Source organism: Oryza sativa, chromosome 8 (assembly GCF_034140825.1).
Source record: "Oryza sativa Japonica Group chromosome 8, ASM3414082v1".
Classification (NCBI taxonomy): domain Eukaryota; kingdom Viridiplantae; phylum Streptophyta; class Magnoliopsida; order Poales; family Poaceae; genus Oryza; species Oryza sativa.
In genome coordinates this window covers 13,915,670-13,934,462 of record NC_089042.1, presented here as the reverse complement: position 1 = coordinate 13,934,462, position 18,793 = coordinate 13,915,670, and the positions used below count along the sequence as shown (strand labels likewise).

Genomic DNA, 18,793 nt, shown 5'->3' with positions numbered 1-18,793 from the left:
CTCAAGTGTATGATTCAAATACCTCATTATTCGCTTGACCGCTTGACGATGTGAAGCACGAGGAGAAGCTTGAAAGCGTGCACACAAACACATAGCAAATTGTATGTCTGGCCTAGAAGCAGTTAGATACAACAAAGATCCAATCATACTTCTATACTCTTTTTGATCAACGGCTTCACCATCTTCATCAGGATCCAACACAGCTGTAGAATCAATTGGTGTTAAAATTGGCTTGCAATTCTCCATCTTGAACCTTCTCAAAATTAAAGATCCTTCGTATACTTCGTTTGATGCACAAAGGTACCTTGAGGTGTTTGCTTAATTTGCAATCCCAAAAAGTACGATAACTCACCCATCATGCTCATCTCAAATTCCCTGCGTATAGTCTCAGCAAAATCTACAACCAAAGCGTGAGTCGAACAACCAAAGATGATATCATCCACATAAATCTGAACAAAAAGTTGATTATCACCATGCTTAAGAACAAAAAGTGTTTTGTCAATCTTTCCCATTGTAAAACCTTTCGCAAGCAAAAAGTTCTTAAGCCTATATACCATGCTCTAGGAGCTTGTTTCAAGCCATACAAAGCTTTAGACAATTTAAAAACATGGTTGGGAAAATCAGGATTTTCAAAACCTGGTGGTTGTTTGACATAAACTTCCTCCTGTATAAAACCATTTAGAAAAGCACTTTTCACATCCATTTGATACAATTTAAAACCTTTTGAAGCAGCAAAAGCAAACAAAAGTCTAATTGCCTCAATTCTAGCAACAGGAGCAAAAGTTTCAACAAAATCCAAACCCTCAACTTGAGTAAAACCTTGAGCAACAAGTCTAGCTTTATTTCTCACAATCAAACCATCCTCATTTTGTTTATTTTTGAATACCCACTTGGTTCCAATAATATTATGTCCAGAAGGTGGTTCAACTAAAGTCCAAACTTTGTTTCTCTCAAAATTTTCAAGTTCTTCATGCATGGCGTTAATCCACGATTCATCAGTTAATGCATGTGACACATCTTTGGGTTCAAAAGAAGCAACAAATGCAGAATTTGCACAAACATCATGAGTCGTTACCTTAGACCTTGTAGTCCGCTCACCTATATTACCAATGATTTGTTCCGGCGGATGTCGTCGTTGAATGTGCAAAGGAGTAGCAACTTCTGAAGTTGACCCACGTTCTGTATCAGTACTGGTCAAAGTTGTAGTCTCCGGAGGACCATCTCGAACAGCATTAATAGAACCCTCAGCTGACGACCCTGGCCGGTCTAACCGCACCTCCTGTGCCGGTCTGACCGGAGGTGTACCGGCGGTCTGACCGGCTTGGCGCTCGGTCTGTCCGGCCGAGCTGACCTCGTCGTCGTCGTTGTCGTCGCTCTCGTCTTCAAAAATACGACCATCCTTCCCCTGAACCTGTGATAGTGTACCTGCAATATCGGGTCTACTACCTGGACTAGCCTCATCGAAAGAAACTTCGCAAGTCTCAACGATTTTGTTAGTCTCCAAAATAAGTACACGATAGCCACGAGTATGTGCGGGGTAACCAAGAAACAATCCATCGGTAGAACGTGCCTCAAACTTATCCAAATTTCCAGATTTCAAGACAAAGCACTTGCAACCAAAAACACGCAAATGTGAAACTTTGGGTTGATGTCCAAATCGAAGTTCATAAGAAGTTTTTCCAAGTTTAATCTCAAGAAAACTCGATTTGAAATATAACAAGCAGTGTTAATCGCCTCAGCCCAAAATTTTCTAGGAGTTTTATATTCATCCAACATCGTTCTAGCCATCTTAACCAAAACACGAATTTTCCTTTCAACAACACCGTTTTGTTGAGGAACACGAGGAGAAGAAAATTCATGTTCAAGACCTCTTTCATTGCAAAATTGTTCAAATGAAGCATTTTTAAATTCACCACCATTATCACTTCGAATTCTTTTCAAAGAACCGGGAAATTCAAGATCCAATCGAACAAACAAACCACGAAAGTGTTGAAAAGCTTCGTCCTTAGTTGCCATAAAGAAAACCCAAGAATATCGAGAAAAATCGTCAACAATAACCAACACATACCACTTTCCTCCAACGAATTGCACTCTAGCTGGACCAACAGTGTCCATATGTAATAGCTGTCCCGGTGCATCCGTCATCACAGAAACAACAGGAGCATGTGAAGTAGCAACCATCTTAGCATGACGACACGGTGTACAAACCAAATCAAGATCTTTCTTAAGTTTAGGCAAACCACGAACATGATCCAAACCACTTAACCTAGTGAGATGATCAAAACCAACATGTCCAAGTCTACGATGCCAAAACATCACATCTTTATCAAACTTAGCAACCAAACATGTTATCACAGGTGAAACAGGATTTTCAAAATCAGCTTTAAACACTCTTCCATAGCGAGAAATATTCAACACAGAATCACCATAAGAATCAAAAACTTTACTTCCAGTTTTCTTAAAGTGAACCTCAAAATTTTCATCAACAATTTGTGAAACTGAAAGCAAATTGTACTTTAAGTCCTCAACCAACGCTACATTCTTCAATTCAAAATTTTCATTTACCTTAACCAAACGTGTAGCGAAAACGACACTTGTAGAAGCATCACCAAAGATAATCGATTCAGTCTTGGATGCCTTCTTGAGGGAGGAGAACCAATTTTTATCACCGGTCATGTGCCGCGAACAACCGGAATCCACGATCCACACGTTCTCCTTCCTTGCCACAAAGCCTACACACAAGCAGAAGTCGACCAGAAGATGATAATAAAAATTTAGGAATCCAGTACTGAGACACACGACCAGAAGATCCAATAGGCATATATCCACGTGCATAATCAATTTTAGAATTTTCAGAAAAATTCCTCCGAGGCTGGTCTGACCGAGGTACAGTGGTCGGTCTGACCGGGGGCCGGTCTGTTCGCCTCTGTACCGCCGGTCTGACCGGTGCCCGGTCTGACCGACGCTCAGTAGCCGGTCTGACCGGTCACCGGTATGACCGCGGGCCCACTACGGTCTAACCGGTTTCCTCGATGGAAAACCCGATTTTTGCCACTTTGATTTTGCAAAAGCAATCTCTCTCCTTTTTCTGTTTATGAGCTAATCTGAAACAAAAACCAACAATATGTCCATCTTTGCCACAAAAAGAACAAGTATATTTTTCACGATGATTAGACACATTGGTAGAATTAGAAGATTTAGCAACACAAGCAACAACAGGAGATTTTGAATGCACAACATTGGATTTTGAAGAAGATGCACTCATATTAGACATGATACCAGCAGATTTAAACACAGTTTTATTAGTATCAGGTTTAACCAAAATCTCACCACTTCTAGCACCAACACCTAACACAACAGGAGGATGTCTAGAATTATGAGCATAAGGATTAAAACCTAAACCACGGTTATGTGTGCTAACCTTTTATTGATCCAAAATCATGTTGAGGTTCTTTTTACCATCAGAAAATCTTAGCAAAGAATTTTTCAAATAAGAAACCTCTTTTTCCAAATTAGCACAATTTTCACAATCTACCATGACACCATTGCTTTTACGACATTTAGCGCAAGAAAGCACTTCATTGTTTTTCACAACATCTTCCATGAACTCAACACGACCTAAAGCATCTTTCAATTTCAACTTATTCAAATTACATGTTAAGCAATCCAAAACATCATGAGGTTGTTTTAACTTTTTAGCAGAAATCATGTTAAACATCAAACTAGTATGAAAAGCAATTTGATATTTTTGCAACAACTTTTTCGTTAAAAACAACTCATCCAAAGTACGTGTGTGCAAAGCAAAACTACAAGCAAGAGAAGATTTATTTTTCAAATCATGTGCAGCATTAACATCTCTAATTTTTGAAATCTCATTCATTAAAACCTCACAATTTGAGCAATCATCATCATTAGGAATAAGAGATTTTAATCTAGCAATTTCAGATTTAAGAGATTCAATGATAAATTCCTGTTTTCTATACATCTTCTCACACTTCTTATTTTTTTCACTCAAAATATTAATAGCTTCCTCAAAAGCACTTACCTCATTATCTTCATACTCTGTGTCAGATTCACCACGCGCCATGAAGCAAACATCGGAGATGTTGTTTCCCTTATCATCATCTCCACTTTCGCCATCTACATCACTTAGTGGCTCGAAGGCAGCACAAACTTGTTGAAAAGCCTTCCTGAGATTGTCCAGCTTCCTCCCTTGGGATGAACCCTTCGGCTTGTTGTTGTTGGTCTTCTCACCATCTTTGTCTTCTCGTTAGCCTCTCCCAAGCTTAGGACAATGCGAACGAAGATGATCAATTGAACCACATTCAAAGCAACGATTTGGACCACCTCTTTTCTTGTTCCTGGCATTATTCATAGCTCGAGCAATTTTGTTAGCAACTAAAGCCAAATCCTCCTCCTCGATTTGTTCGAGTTGATCATCGGATGTGGCATTAAAAACAGCAAGAAAAGAAGACTTAGATAAAGAAACATCAACATCCAAAGAGGAAGAAGAAGAAACCAAAACACTCGACTTAGAATCAACTTTTCGAGAAAGAACATTCATCTCATGTGTTTTCAATTTTGTATAAAGTGAATCCAAAGTCAAACTAGACATGTCAACAGACTCCTGAATATATGTAACTTTCATCTCCCAAATAGACATATCAAGACCATTCAAAAAGTGACGAGAAATCTCAGATTGTGGATAATTAGCATCATAAGAAGAATCAACAGATCTAAGATCACTCAAAATTTTATTAAACCTAGAGAGATAGTCATCCAAAGCTTCTTCAGGTTTCATCTCAAATTTAATATACTCCTTTTTGAAAATATCACGATGAAGTTCTTTAATGTTATTTGTTCCTTGATGAAAGTTGTTGGCTGATGGCATGAGGCCCTTCGACCAAACCTGCCGAAACCCATGGCGAAGGCTATGGAGCAAGAGCGGCGCAAGGCGAAGAGTAGCGCCAGGCCAGAAGCGTCTCAGGCGAAGGGTGCAAGGCGAAGACTGTCTGCCGAAGGAGGATGACTTCGCCTTGACAAGTTCGCCCCCGCGAGGGCCGAGGAAGCCTTTCCAGCCCATCAGGCCGGCGATCGCCAGACGGCCCATCAGGGGCCCATGAGCCCCTATAATATTATGTACCCCTGTAAATGCCCCTTTTGTAAGGGTAATCATGTAAATTCCCCTGTACAACCTAAACCCTGGTAGTAAGGACATGTAATGGGGCTATAAATAGTCCCCTAGGGCCATGTAATGGGGAGAGCCCAAGTGAAATTCAAAATTTAATACACTTCATTTTTCCAACCACTATTGAGTAACCACGTCTTTCGACATATGCAGTTGTCGTTTCGACAACAGCTGGCGCCGACCGTGGGGACTCCGAGCGAAACCACTGGGAGCGAATGCCACCGAAGAGGGTCGTGAAGGAGAAGGTTGCCAGGCGGAAGGAGAGCGACGCCGGACCAAACATGGCCGCCGAGGAAGGAGCAGAGCCTTCGGCGCCCGTAGCCGAAGATGGAGGAGCACAAGCGCCATCTCAACCGTCTTCGGCCCCTGCAACCTCGGTGCAAGTGCCGAACGCGGCCGACATGGCGAAGGCGGTTGCGGCGGCAAGGGCACTCCAGACCAGGGCGGAGATCCTTTCGACGAGCCAACCGGTGGTGCCCCAAGCCGCTCCATCGCAGCCGGTGGTGACCACAACCGCGCTCACCGTTGTACAGGCCCAAATCAGCCTTGACCCCGAAGCACAAGCCGAAGCCGACATGGAAGCCATGCGGCAGAACATGACACGGCTCCAAGACATGCTTCGCCAAATGCAAGAACAACAACAAGCATACAAGGCAGCAAGGCGGACCAAGGCCACGACGGCTCCAATCCTTCAGTATTCGGTAGGCTATGTGCCGCCTCATGTCCATCCGCAAGTGATGACCCGGCCCTTTCCGCCACAAGCCGCGCAGGCGCCGGTGTACTTCGCCGGGCAGCATCAACCACCTGGCCAAGTGCCACAAACAGTGGCGGAAGGGGCTTCGGCTCTGTAGGCGCAACTCCAAGCTTTCCTTCAACAGCTCAACCAACCCCACTACATTTCAAGTACAACCCCATCGGCTCACCTAGTGGGGAATACAAGTCAAGGTGCGCCTACTTGGTTGCCACCGATTCAGTCAGGCTCGGGAGCTTCGCCGTGGGATCAGGGACCGCAGTTCGACTGCGCCAACGCTGTTCAGGCGCCAACCGTTCGGCAGCAAGCTCCGACCCCAGGCTAACAAACTTCATTCGCAGGAATAATGTAGGTTTCGGCAGGAGCATCGGTCGAAAGGGGGCACCGCATACCATACCACATGGTTTGCACGGTCTAGGCCGAAGCTCCAGTCTCACCCTTGCCCGTGAGGGGCTTGTTGGCGGATGGCATGAGGCCCTTCGACTAAACCTGCCGAAACCCATGGCGAAGGCTATGGAGCAAGAGCGGCGCAAGGCGAAGAGTAGCGCCAGGCCAGAAGCGTCTTAGGCGAAGGGTGCAAGGCGAAGACTGTCTGCCGAAGGAGGATGACTTCGCCTTGACAAGTTCGCCCCCGCGAGGGCCGAGGAAGCCTTTCCGGCCCATCAGGCCGGCGATCGCCAGACGGCCCATCAGGGGCCCATGAGCCCCTATAACATTATGTACCCCTGTAAATGCCCCTTTTGTAAGAGTAATCATGTAAATTCCCCTGTACAACCTAAACCCTAATAGTAAGGACCTGTAATGGGGCTATAAATAGTCCCCTAGGGCCATGTAATGGGGAGAGCCCAAGTGAAATTCAAAATTTAATACACTTCATTTTTTCAACCACTGTTGAGTAACCACGTCTTTCGACGTATGCAGTTGTCGTTTCGACAACAAAAGTTACTCAAAGCATTCCAAATTTCATGAGCAGTTCGAAAGTGCGCAACACGATCATAATCCGAACGAGAAATACCACTCAAAAGAATGTTGCGAGATTTGCAATTTTGTTCAAAAGCAGTTTTTTCAGCAGCAGTATTAATAGCTTCAGGAATCACATAAGGATGAGAAACTTTTCTCCAAATATCATAATCTTCAGCCATAATATAAGATTGCATCCTACTACACCAATGAGAAAAATCCGTTCCATCGAAAACATGAGGCTTAGTTGAAAACCTAGCGGAGTAACCATGGCAAAAACTCTAGATCGATAAAATCCAAAGAAGAAAACAAGGCTCTGATACCACTTGTAGGATCAAATCACAAGAACTAAGCCAACCAGAGGGGGGGTGAATGGTTGGTATACACAAAAACCAAAAACTTTTAGCGGAAATAAATGTTACCCTCGAAATCGATGGAAGTCGGTCTGACCAAGATTGATCTGCCGGTCTGACCGAGTGGATGCCGCCGGTCTGACCGGTGTTGAATCTCCGGTCTGATCGCCGAAGTCGCCTGCCGCGTCTATCGCCGCCGCCAGTCTGACCGCCGATAGATTGCCGGTTAGACTACCAAAACCCGGTGAAACACAAATCGAAGAACTCTTAAAGTAGATGACAATTTTATTGATTCTCTCTGTGTTTACAAAGTGCACCAACAGCACTCCTTACAAAAATTTTGACTAAACTCGAAACCCTAACTCAAAACTCAACTCAATTGCTCTCAAAAGCGATACCGGGAAGCCTCACGCTCCCCCTCTATTTATACCCGAGGTAGGCAGCCTAAAGCCACGAACCAAACTTATACTAAGAGTCCTAAACACCTTAGAAAACCCTCTAGTACAAGAAAGAAACTTTACATAACCAATCATATCAAATTTGGACTCCTTCCAAATTCGACTCCGCATCCCATACGCACACAATACCTCCATCGTATGCCATATGGAATCTCTATCAACCACGTGCATCAACTCTAGCCTTAGTATCCCGCATGATCTCTGACCACCACGGACGTCGTCTTATCCCCAAGCCGACTCCCGGTCCATCACCGCAAATACTCTCCCGAGGCATCGAGTCACCTACACATGAAATAAACAAAGAAACCATATTCCGAGACCAAGCTATCTCCAACTTGACTCATTAGTAGCAAACAACAGTATTACATACGTATAGTATCCATCTAGAAGTCATAATCATTAAATAATCACGGATATCCAAACAAACAACTCGAAACCGAAACCGACACAGCGTTGACCGATCAGACCGCGGGCTAGCCGGTCCGACTGCTCGATCACCGCCGGTCTGACCGGCACACACTGCCCGGTTTGACCGGTCACATGAAATAACAAATACTGCGATCAACTGTGAAATCCAATCATCTTCAAAATCACTTCGTGAATAAATTCCAAATAACAAAACTAATAATCTCCAATGCCCGATTGTTCATCACAGAATAATAATCAAAAACACCTTTGATTTTACATATACATACCGATCTCACCACCACAGCGTACCGCTATGGGCCCACACAGGAAAATGGGGATCTATGTGGGATTCAAATCTCCGTCGATCATAAAGTATTTAGAACCCTTAACAGGTGATCTATTTACTACCCGGTTCGCTGACTCTATCTTTGATGAGGAACATTTCTCGGCATTAGGGGGAGACTTCAAGTACCAGAAAGAATGCCAGGAATTTGATTGGGATGCCCAGGGTATTCCAGCCTCAGACCCACGTACTACTGAAACTGAACTTCAAGTTCAGAAAATTATACATTTGCAAAGACTTGCAAATAACCTGCCAGATGCATTTACCAATTATAAAGGTGTGACTAAATCTTTCATTCCCGCTCAGAATGCGCCAGAAAGAGTGGAGGTACCAAATAAAACCACTCAACTTCCACTCACTAAAAAGAGAGGAAGAAGTATGGCCACTCAGCGAGAAATAATTGCTAATAAGCAAAGAAAGATGGTAAATGCAAACCAATCTTTAGTTGGTACACACCAAATTGATACTATATATCAAGCATATCGTGATAGTCTGCAACCTAGCTCGGTGGTGCACAATGCTGAGACTAGGAATTCGGAAGACCACAGACACATTGTTTCGGGAGATCACGATGAGTCTATAAGGGTTGATGAAATTGCCATCAACTACTCTGAAACTAGAGAATCTTTTGATAGAAGAGCTACAATTGTCGACATTAATTTTTCTGAACAAATTGCTGATTGCCTCCAAGTTGATCCAGAACCTAGGTCTATAAAAGAGTGCCAAAAGCGCTCTGACTGGAACAAATGGAAGGACGCAATTGACGCAGAATTAGCCTCGCTTTACAAAAGAGATATATTCTCGGCTGTAATGCCTACTCCTCATGGTATCTTTCCTGTGGGATACAAATGTGTTTTCGTCCGGAAACGGAATGAATACAACGAGGTGGTGAGATATAAAGCAAGGCTTGTAGCACAAGGTTTTACGCAAAAACCTGGCGTTGATTTCAACGAAACTTACTCTCCAGTTATGAGTGGTATAACTTTCCGATATTTAATATCATTGGCAGTACAAAATCATCTATTTATGCAGTTGATGGACGTAGTGACAGCATATCTTTATGGGTCACTTGATTCTGATATTTACATGAAGGTTCCTGACGGAATCGACATCCTGAATCAGAAGGTAAATCGTAATATGTATTGTGTTAAGTTGCAGAAGTCACTTTATGGCTTAAAACAATCGGGCAGGACGTGGTACAACCGATTAAGTGAATTCCTTTCACTAAAGGGATACACTAAAAATGATGATTTCCTGTGCGTCTTTATCAAAAAGTCCCCCACAGGATTTTGTATTATCTCGGTATATGTCGATGATCTCAACATCATTGGCAATATACAAGATATTACTGAAGCACGTCATCATTTAAAGACAGAATTTGAGATGAAGGATTTGGGTCAAACCAAATTTTGCTTAGGTCTACAACTTTAGCATTTACCTTCTGGAATCCTTGTGCACCAAAGTGCATATACCTAGAAAATTTTGGAGAAATTTAATATGGACAAGTCATATCCTTCCAAAACCCCTATGGTGGTTCGATCTCTAGACGTGGGGAAAGATCCATTTAGACCAAAGGAAGATGGTGAGGATGTGCTTGGACCTGATTTTCCATATCTTATTGCTATTGGCGCACTTATGTACCTTGCAAATAGTACGAGACCAGATATTGCTTTCTCGGTAAATCTATTAGCAAGATACAGCGCTGCTCCTACCAAACGCCATTGGACTGGAGTTAAGAATGTCTTTCGATATCTTAATGGCACAAGAGATCTTGGACTTTTCTTTAAAAAGAACCAGGATTCGACTTTAATTGGGTATACTGATGCTGGCTATTTATCTGATCCCCACAACGCCAGATCACAAACAGGATTCATATTTTTACAAGGTTGAACTGCTATTTCATGGAAGTCTTCTAAACAGACTCTGGTAGCCACTTCCACAAATCATTCTGAAATAATTGCATTATATGAGGCATGACGTGAATGTGTATGGCTTCGTAGAATGGTTAACCACATATTAACATCTTGTGGTATTGGTTCATTGGAATCACCTACCATTATCTATGAAGATAATGCCGCTTGTGTTGTTCAGATGGAAACTGGTTATATTAAGAGCAACATCACTAAGCATATTGCTCCCAAATTATTTTATCCTCATGAGCTTCAACAACATGGAGAGATAAACATCTTGCAAACTAAGTCATGTGATAATCTTGCTGATTTATTCACAAAATCTCTACCATACTCCACATTCTTTAAATGTGTCGAAGGAATTGGTATGAGACGACTTAAAAATTTGCAAGATTTAGGGGGAGTATCTTCCTCAGGAAAGTAATCTATTTTCGTCATATTATACTCTTTTTCCTTTGTATGAGTTTTACCCTTTAGGTTTTCTCATCCAAAGTTTTTAACGAGGTAATATCAACATAAGCTTCTATGTCTTATCATTTGGCTTTTCCCAACTAGGGTTTTTACTAAATGATAACTGTAGACATTATACTATTTTGGATCATACTATGAGCTTTACTCATAGATCTAAAATAGTCAATAATACATCACAGTTTTCTCCTTATTTTTCCCACTGGGTTTTCGAGGAGTTTTACGTGATGTATTTAACTATAATTATTTCTAAGATTATCTTTACAGATATATGGAACAATAAAAGAGCAATGATCAAAGTTGGATTTGATCAAGGGGGAGTGTTATGAAACAACATGGTGATCTCATCCATATAAAAGGATGGATCGCAACCGAAGGCAATCGCACCTCTTCTCTAGGCGCTCCTTGGCAACGGATGCGATGGTTCCCAACTGTCACGCCCGGAAATTCACTAGTAATTTCCGAACTTATTTGTGCATAAAATCCTCGTCCAGGAATCAGCCGAGGTATACAAACTGACAATTTAATATACAAATCCATCATAATAATAACGTTACATACTTACAAAAGAAAAGAAAAACAGCAGCGGAATTAACGGTCTAGCGATGGCTTCAGCTCCACTCCCACAGGCAGCTCAACTGGGGTATAAGCCAAACGTCTTCTCCTTTGCAGCTTGTCTTCAACTGAGGTTGATTGATTATTGCAAGAATGAGCATATGACATACTCAATAAGCCACACAACAAATATGCAAATGCACAAGGATACCAAAGGATGGCACAATATAGTCTCATTTGCGAAAGCAGCATTTAGCAAAGAGTTAAGAGTAGTAAAACAGTAGAGTAATTAATCAGAAATTTTAATCAACACTGAACAGCACACCCATGCTGCACAGGCCCAACCATCCTGAACAACCATACCCGGCTATACAGATCTAACTCCAAACCAGGAGCTAAACAAATTATTACCAGTTATAGCATCAATAATTATTGTGAGAGGTGTGAGACTAATCACGAAAAACATTGCTCAACCCGCCCATAACCGCGGGCACGGCTATTCGAATAGTTTTACTCTGGCCAAAGGTGTACCACTGTACCAACAAGACATAGCCTCAACATCATGTCTACCATACGTCACGATACTGGAAAGTACCCGAATAGAGGCTGTGACAATACCCTCTACACAACACAACTCACCACAGTGCACCATTCCTGGATCGTAATCACCCCCTTATAAAACAAGGCATGGACTCCCCAGCGACCCCCGTGGGCTTATCTCCGCCACTTCTCCGTCTGGTGCTCTGCAATGAACCATGCTATACAAAAGGTAAAGCCATTGTCCACGCTGGCTTGTGGTTGGCACGGTTAATGTTTCACAACAGTAGCTCGCGAACCGGTCCTTAATTGCCATGAGCACGACCTTCAAAACTATGTGCTCACAACCCACCATTAATCATATTTTAATTACCAATTAATTATCATAACACGATTAACCATCATGAGCTATCATTAAATATAACCATAAATAATAATGTAGTATATATGATTCATTCCATTAGTGAGCTAATGTTTCTAAGCATGGCTAAGCAATTATATCTAACATCTAGTTGAACCAATATATATAAAGCTCAACTAGTCAAATTATAATATCCCAAGGTATCAAGGAATAGAGTAATCAATGCAAACAGGCCATAACAAAGGAATAGATTCACACCACCCAGTGACATTCGAAAATAAATGCACAGTTGAAATAAATAGAGAATTTAAATATAGGATCAACATGCTTAAAGGATTGTGTTTAGGATCTGTGTGACTTGCCTTGCAATAATCGGTCTTCAATTAATCTTCTGAATATTCCCGACGCACTCACGAACCTTCGCAACGACGGAAACGACAAGCTAACACGCAAAACGAAGAAAAAGACTAATAAAAACCAAATAAACAGTAAAAAACAAGCATAAACAGTACATATGGATATTTTTAACATGTAGATCATGATTTTAGATGAATTTAGCAACTTGAACCACTCAAAACCGAGTTACGATGATTTAGTTATGAATTTCCGAAGATTTAATCTATTAGAAAAACAGGAAAAAGAAAAACGATGATGACGTCGTGATGACCTCATCAATGGCCGGACCAAGATGGCGACCTCGCCGGAGATTGGATGGTTGGCTGCGACTTTGGAGGACAAGTACACGTAGAGGACGATGAGACGAACCCAACGGTACTCACCCTCGAACCAAACGACGAACGACGACGGCCGGCGACGAGGTCTAGCGGCGGCGCGGCTTCGGTCGACGGCGGCGACGGGGCTCCGGTGACCGGCGACAGCGGGGAGGGAGCGGCCGAGCTTTCCCACACCTCGGCGCACCTTACGGCGGTGACGGCGACCGACGGCAACGGCGGAGGCGACGGCGCGACACGGCCGAATTTCGGCCGGCGGCGGCGGCGAACTTGGCGGCGGCGGCGGAGAGGCTACGGGGCACGGGAGACCACGGGAGAGGGGCAAACGAAAGAGGAAGACTATGGGGTCCTATTTATAGCCTTGGATTGAAGAGATCGGACTCCTCCCGCAAGAAATCGTTCCGGGAAATCAAAAACTCGGTTTTGGAGATAAACTCGAAAACGAGTTCGATTCGGATAAAATACTCAACGATTAGCTCCGATTTTTGGGGGTAAAGATAGAGGAGGATAAGAGGAATATTTCCCCTCAACTAAATTGGAAAAAGGAGCAACGGGGAGGCGAGATTTGGAAGGAGGAGGCGGCGGCACTGTGCACGGCACGGCTGGCTCGGGCTCTGCCTGAGCTGGAAGATGAACAGTAGCGAAGGGAGGGAAAGTAGACTTTTCCGGCTGGGCTGAGAGGAGAGGAGGCGGCTCAGGTTGGGCCGGCGTGGGCTGCACAGCACGCGCGCGAGGAGGGAGAGAAGAGGAAGGAATGGAATGGGCCGATTCAGCCTAAGACAAGGGAGGAGAATTTTATTACTTTCCCAATTAAAATAATCACTTAAATGATCTTTGAATTGTTAAAAATACTTCCAATGCTCAAATAATTTCAAGAAAAATCCTGAAAATACTTGGACACTCAAAGTACTTAAAAAAATTATAATTAGACCATTTAATGATTAATTTAATATGTGGGTAATTACTGAAATGCTCTTTGTATGATTAAAATTAGGAATTGAGCTCCGAAAAATCCGAGAACATTGCAGAGAGTATAATTAACCATGGAGAATTTAATAAAAATAAATCCATCCATGCTTTATATTTAGGAAATTTTATTTCCCACATTTAACTTCACTTGTAAATTAATGAACATTTAATATAAATTCTAATAATAATTTATTAAATAATTTATAAATCCTGAAACAAAAATCAGGATGTGACACCAACCATCGTGTCTCCGGTTGCCACCCCTTCCCCATCTATAAATTGTACCACACTGATCAATAAAGAAATCCGCTCATTCATTCCCTACATTCTTGTGTTAAATTCTCTCTCTCGCTCAATCTCTCGCTCAATCAATTCTATCCACATTCAACAGTACCCTCCTGTGGGTGAGACTAGAGGAGAGGAGATTCTGGTCGAAATCGCTAATACGCGATCAATCGTGCGCCCCTTCTCCCACGCGTCTGGACACGTGTCGCGCGCGGAGAGGGGGGCGCAGGGGGCGTGCGTTTTTTTTTTGTTTTTTTGCTCGGTTTCCGGGCGGCACGCGTTTTTTTTCCTTTTAGCGTGATTTTCTTTCTCTCTTTTTTCTTTTCTTCCGTTTTTTTTCCTTTTAGCGTGATTTTCTTTCTCTTTTTTTTCTTTTCTTCTTTCTGTATCGTTAATTTTTTTAGCGCACTTTTTTTTCTTTCCGTATCTTTTTCTGTTTTTTTGGTTTTTAATACATAGGTATACAAACTTTGTATACACGTATGTAAATTTTGTATATGCATAACTTTTTATCTATAGATGTACAAACTTTGTATAATACGTACATAAAGTTGGTATATTTTGTATACATACATATACAAACTTTATATACGGCATATACAAACTTTGTATACTGTAACAACCCGCCTCTCCCAGGCCGGGCCCACTTACATCTGGCAGCTTTCATAGGTCATAGACTGCCCTCACAGACCAACACATGTCTTTTCTGCAACACTTTGTCCTCACTCGTGTGCACCGGGAAGAATTTTCCGGTCGGTCACCCATCCCAAATTGCTCCAGGCCAAGCACGCTTAACCCTGGAGTTCTTTGGAGATTGGCTTCCGGAAAAGAAGTTGCAACTTGTTGATATGAGTATTCTATTAATCTTATTAAGCTCTAGGCCGGGATGTTACACCAACTTGTCACGCCCGGAATTTCTATCCAAAATTCCAAACGCTTACATGTGTGTGAACCCTCGTCCAGGAATCAGCCGAGGCACACAATAACAAATTGATAATAGAGTACAATTATTACTCTAATTAATAAGCGAATAAAATGTCATTACAGAGGTAGATAGTTCCTCTCAATCAATAAAGATCTAAGCAGCAGAAAAAAAAAAGATAAACGGCGCAGACGGCTCCACTCCACAGGCAGCTTGACCAGGGCTACGCCTAATCCTCCACACCATCAGCATCACTGTAGAACTCTTCCTCTGATGAATGATTGCAAGGTGAGTATATGACATACTCAGCAAGCCACGCAGCAAATATGCAAGTGCACAGGATAATAAAGGATGGCATAGTAGGGTTTCATTTGCATAAACAGCATTTAATAAACATTTCAGAATTTAATAAAACAGTTAAGTAATAATTAAACAATATTCATCCAACGCTATACAATATACCCTGTTGCATAGGCCCAACCATTCTAAACAACCATCCCGGCTGCACAGTTCTATCTCCAAACCAGGAATATACCATTCCAAACCAGAAGCTAAACAAATTATTACCAGTTATAGCATCTTTTATTATGGTGAGGAGTGTGAAACTAATCACGAAAGACATTGTTAGACCCGCCCATAACCGCGGGCACGGCTATTCGACTAGTTTTACTCTGGCCAGAGGTGTACCACTGTACCCACAAGACACAGCCCCACAACATGTCACCATGTGCCTCAATACCACCACGGTACCTCGGAAAGGAGCTGTGACAGTACCCCTGCACAACACAATCCACCACAGCGCACCTTTCCTGGATCATAATCACCCCCTTATAAACAAGGCATGGACTCCCCAGCGACCCCCGTGGGCTTATCTCCGCCACTTCTCAGTCTGGTGCTCCGCAATGAACCATGCTATACAAAAGGTAAAGCCGTTGCCCACGCTGGCTTGTGGTTGGCACGGTTAATGTTTCACAACCGAAACTCGTGAACCGGTCCTTAATTGTTATGAGCACGACTCTCAAAACCATGTGCTCACAACCCACCATTATCAAGTTTTAGTTGGCAAATAATTAATTAACCAATCACGATTGACCATCGTGAACTATCATTAAGCCATCATTAAATAATAGTGAGTCATAAGTTATCCCAAGAGTGTGCTAATGTTTCTAAGCATGGCTAAGCAATCATATCTAATATCTAGCTGAACCAATATATAAAGCTCAACTAGTCAAGTTATAATAACCCAAGGTATCAAGGAATAAAGTAATCAAGAACAAAAGGGCTATAACAAACAATAGGTTAATTCCACCCAATGACATTCGAAAATAAATGCAATAGTTGAATAGAAACAATAGTTTTAAACGGGATCAACATGCTCAAAGGGATGTTTGGGATCTGTGTGACTTGCCTTGCTGGCCTTGGAACTCTTCAAATTCTTCTCCTGCAAAAACGGACTCTCCGGAAACGTCGGAATCTAAACAGAAAAGAGCAAAATCACCAAAACAGCACACAAACAAGCATGAACAATACATGTGGATATTTTTAACATGTAGATCTCAATTTTAGAAAAATTTAGAGACTTGAACCAACTAAATCCGAGCTAAGATGAATTAGTTATGAATTTTCAAAGATTATATGGGTTTTAATTGAATTATGGCGCAATAATGAATTATTTTTGAAAAGGAAAAAGGGGTTTATTGCGTCAGCGGCTAGGGTTTGCGGTGGACCGGGTGCACGGCGGCGGCTCACGGAAACGAACGGCCGAGATCTTTCCATCCAAAACGGACGGCCGAGATCGATCGGTCCACGGCCGGACCACGAGAGACGACGACGATGACGTCAGCGGTGACGTCACCACCGGCGGCGGCTCGGGCGCGCAAGCTCGTCGGTGAACGACGGCGCGACGGCACGAACGGAGGGCACGAGCACGTAGAGAGCGACGCGGCGAACTCACCGGTGACCAAAACGGCGGCGGAAGATCAACGGACGGCGACGGAGTCGAGGAAGAAGCGGCGGCGACCTTCGGCTTGACGACGACGGCAGTGTTCCGGCGGTCAACAGCGACGGCGGAGGGGCGGACGAGGACGGCGACGCGACGGCGACCACGATGACGACCTCCCCGAGCGACGGCGACGACTGGAGCGACGGCGGCGCACGGCTGGAGCGACGGTGACGACGGCGGCGCGAGGTCTCACGGGGCTAGGGCGCTACCGACGGCGAGAGACGAAGGCGAGGGTGGCGACGGGCTTGGGGGTCCTTATAAAGGGGCAAGGAGGCGGCGGCGAAGGCCCACGGCGACCGGCGACGCGAAGGAAAGTCTAGGGTTCGAAGGAGAGAGATCGATCCGAATCGAACTCGAATCCACGGATTTCCAAACGATTTTAGCCGATGATTCCAAAAGAGAAAAGGTAGAGGAGATCTCGGGAAACATTTCCCCCCAATTGATTTCACCGGAGAAGGAAAGGCGCGGCAGAATTTGGAAAGAGACGACGGCGGCGCGGCGCTAGGGTTCGGGCGGCGGGCGGCCGGAGGAAGACGAAGACTGACAGGTGGGCCCCACCTGTCAGCGAGCGGACGCGCGCGCGGGCGGCTGCTGCGGACTGGGCCGGCTTGGGCCGAGGAGAGAGAGAAAGAAAGAGAGAGGGTTTTGGGCCGACTTTCGGCCCAAAGCCAAAAGAAGACTTTTAAAAACCTTTTTCAATATAAATTATTCATTAAATGCAATTCCATTTATTAAAATACTTCCTTAGCTCAAATAAATCCCAGAAAAATCTAGGAATTATAGAATTAAGCAAAGTATTTAATGAAATTTTATCTGGCCCCATTTTATATTGGAATTTATTAATTAAAATTAGATCTTCTTTTCAAGGCTTTTAAAATAAATTCTAATAATTCCAATTAAACAACAATTTATATATTTAGGATTTTTAGGGTGTGACATATACGGCGTATAGCTGTATACAAAGTTTGTATACACCGTATACAAACTTTGTATGTGTATATAATTTTTATACATATATACATATTAGAAATATGTGTATGTATATACATACGTATAAACTTTATATGTGTATAAAGTTTAGAGAGGAGAGACTAAAGGGTAGAAACCGACCGCGCGCCGCACCAAGGGCATGACTGATCGACCGTTATGGGCCCCCTTGGGGGAGATGGTGGAGGATGGGGAGGCAGGAGACCAGAGGGTGGGCGCTGGCCTGGAGCACATAGAGAAGGACCTCGTCCTCCTCTTGGCCCGGTCCCGTGCTTGCACTGCTTGCGTTTCTTCATGACTTTTTCTATTTGTCAATTCTCCAGTTTCCAAATGGGTACCATTCTGTGATTTTGGTTTCTGTTTTTTTTTTCGTATTTCCAATCTGGATTATCAGGAAGAGTTTGGTTCACTGTACAGTTCTTCGATTTTTATTCAATTTGATTCATATTAATACTATATACGGTCCTCCACTTTTGATTAAAATCTGCTTCAAATACAATTCGTGTGCTTCGGTCGGATGAAAAAAAATTCGTGATGTGAAAAAAAAATCATATTATTAAGATAAGATGTAAAATCTTCATTAAAAAAAGATAAGATGTAAAATT

General features: G+C 43.0%; 1 protein-coding gene and 1 long non-coding RNA gene across 4 annotated transcripts; one reads left to right on the top strand and one right to left on the bottom strand.

Annotated features, from left to right (window-relative positions):
• Window positions 1-4,921: 4,921 nt before the first annotated feature.
• Window positions 4,922-6,039, top strand: LOC136351554 (uncharacterized). Its single transcript, XM_066303731.1, has 2 exons — window positions 4,922-4,994; window positions 5,342-6,039. The coding sequence occupies exons 1-2, from the start codon at window positions 4,922-4,924 to the stop codon at window positions 6,037-6,039; spliced, it is 771 nt and encodes a 256-aa protein (XP_066159828.1).
• Window positions 6,040-11,119: 5,080 nt separating this feature from the next.
• Window positions 11,120-13,680, bottom strand: LOC136351317 (uncharacterized). Of its 3 annotated transcripts, XR_010734325.1 has the most exons (4): window positions 13,072-13,638; window positions 12,655-12,734; window positions 12,034-12,137; window positions 11,120-11,522 (listed from the first exon to the last, which is right to left on the bottom strand). It is a non-coding gene; the product is annotated as an uncharacterized lncRNA (long non-coding RNA). The 3 variants fall into 3 exon arrangements; XR_010734323.1 differs by lacking the exon at window positions 12,034-12,137 and having other exon boundaries at window positions 13,072-13,680; XR_010734324.1 differs by lacking the exon at window positions 11,120-11,522 and having other exon boundaries at window positions 11,665-12,137.
• Between the last annotated feature and the right edge of the window lie 5,113 nt (window positions 13,681-18,793).

What these genes read in the sequence shown, in the direction of transcription:
- LOC136351554 (XM_066303731.1), top strand. Translation starts at nt 4,922, where the DNA reads ATGGCGAAGGCTATGGAGCAAGAGCGGCGCAAGGCGAAGAGTAGCGCC. An exon ending in AGAAGCGTCTCAGGCGAAGG is followed by an intron (nt 4,995 to 5,341) that starts GTGCAAGGCGAA and finishes CGACATATGCAG; the next exon opens with TTGTCGTTTCGACAACAGCT.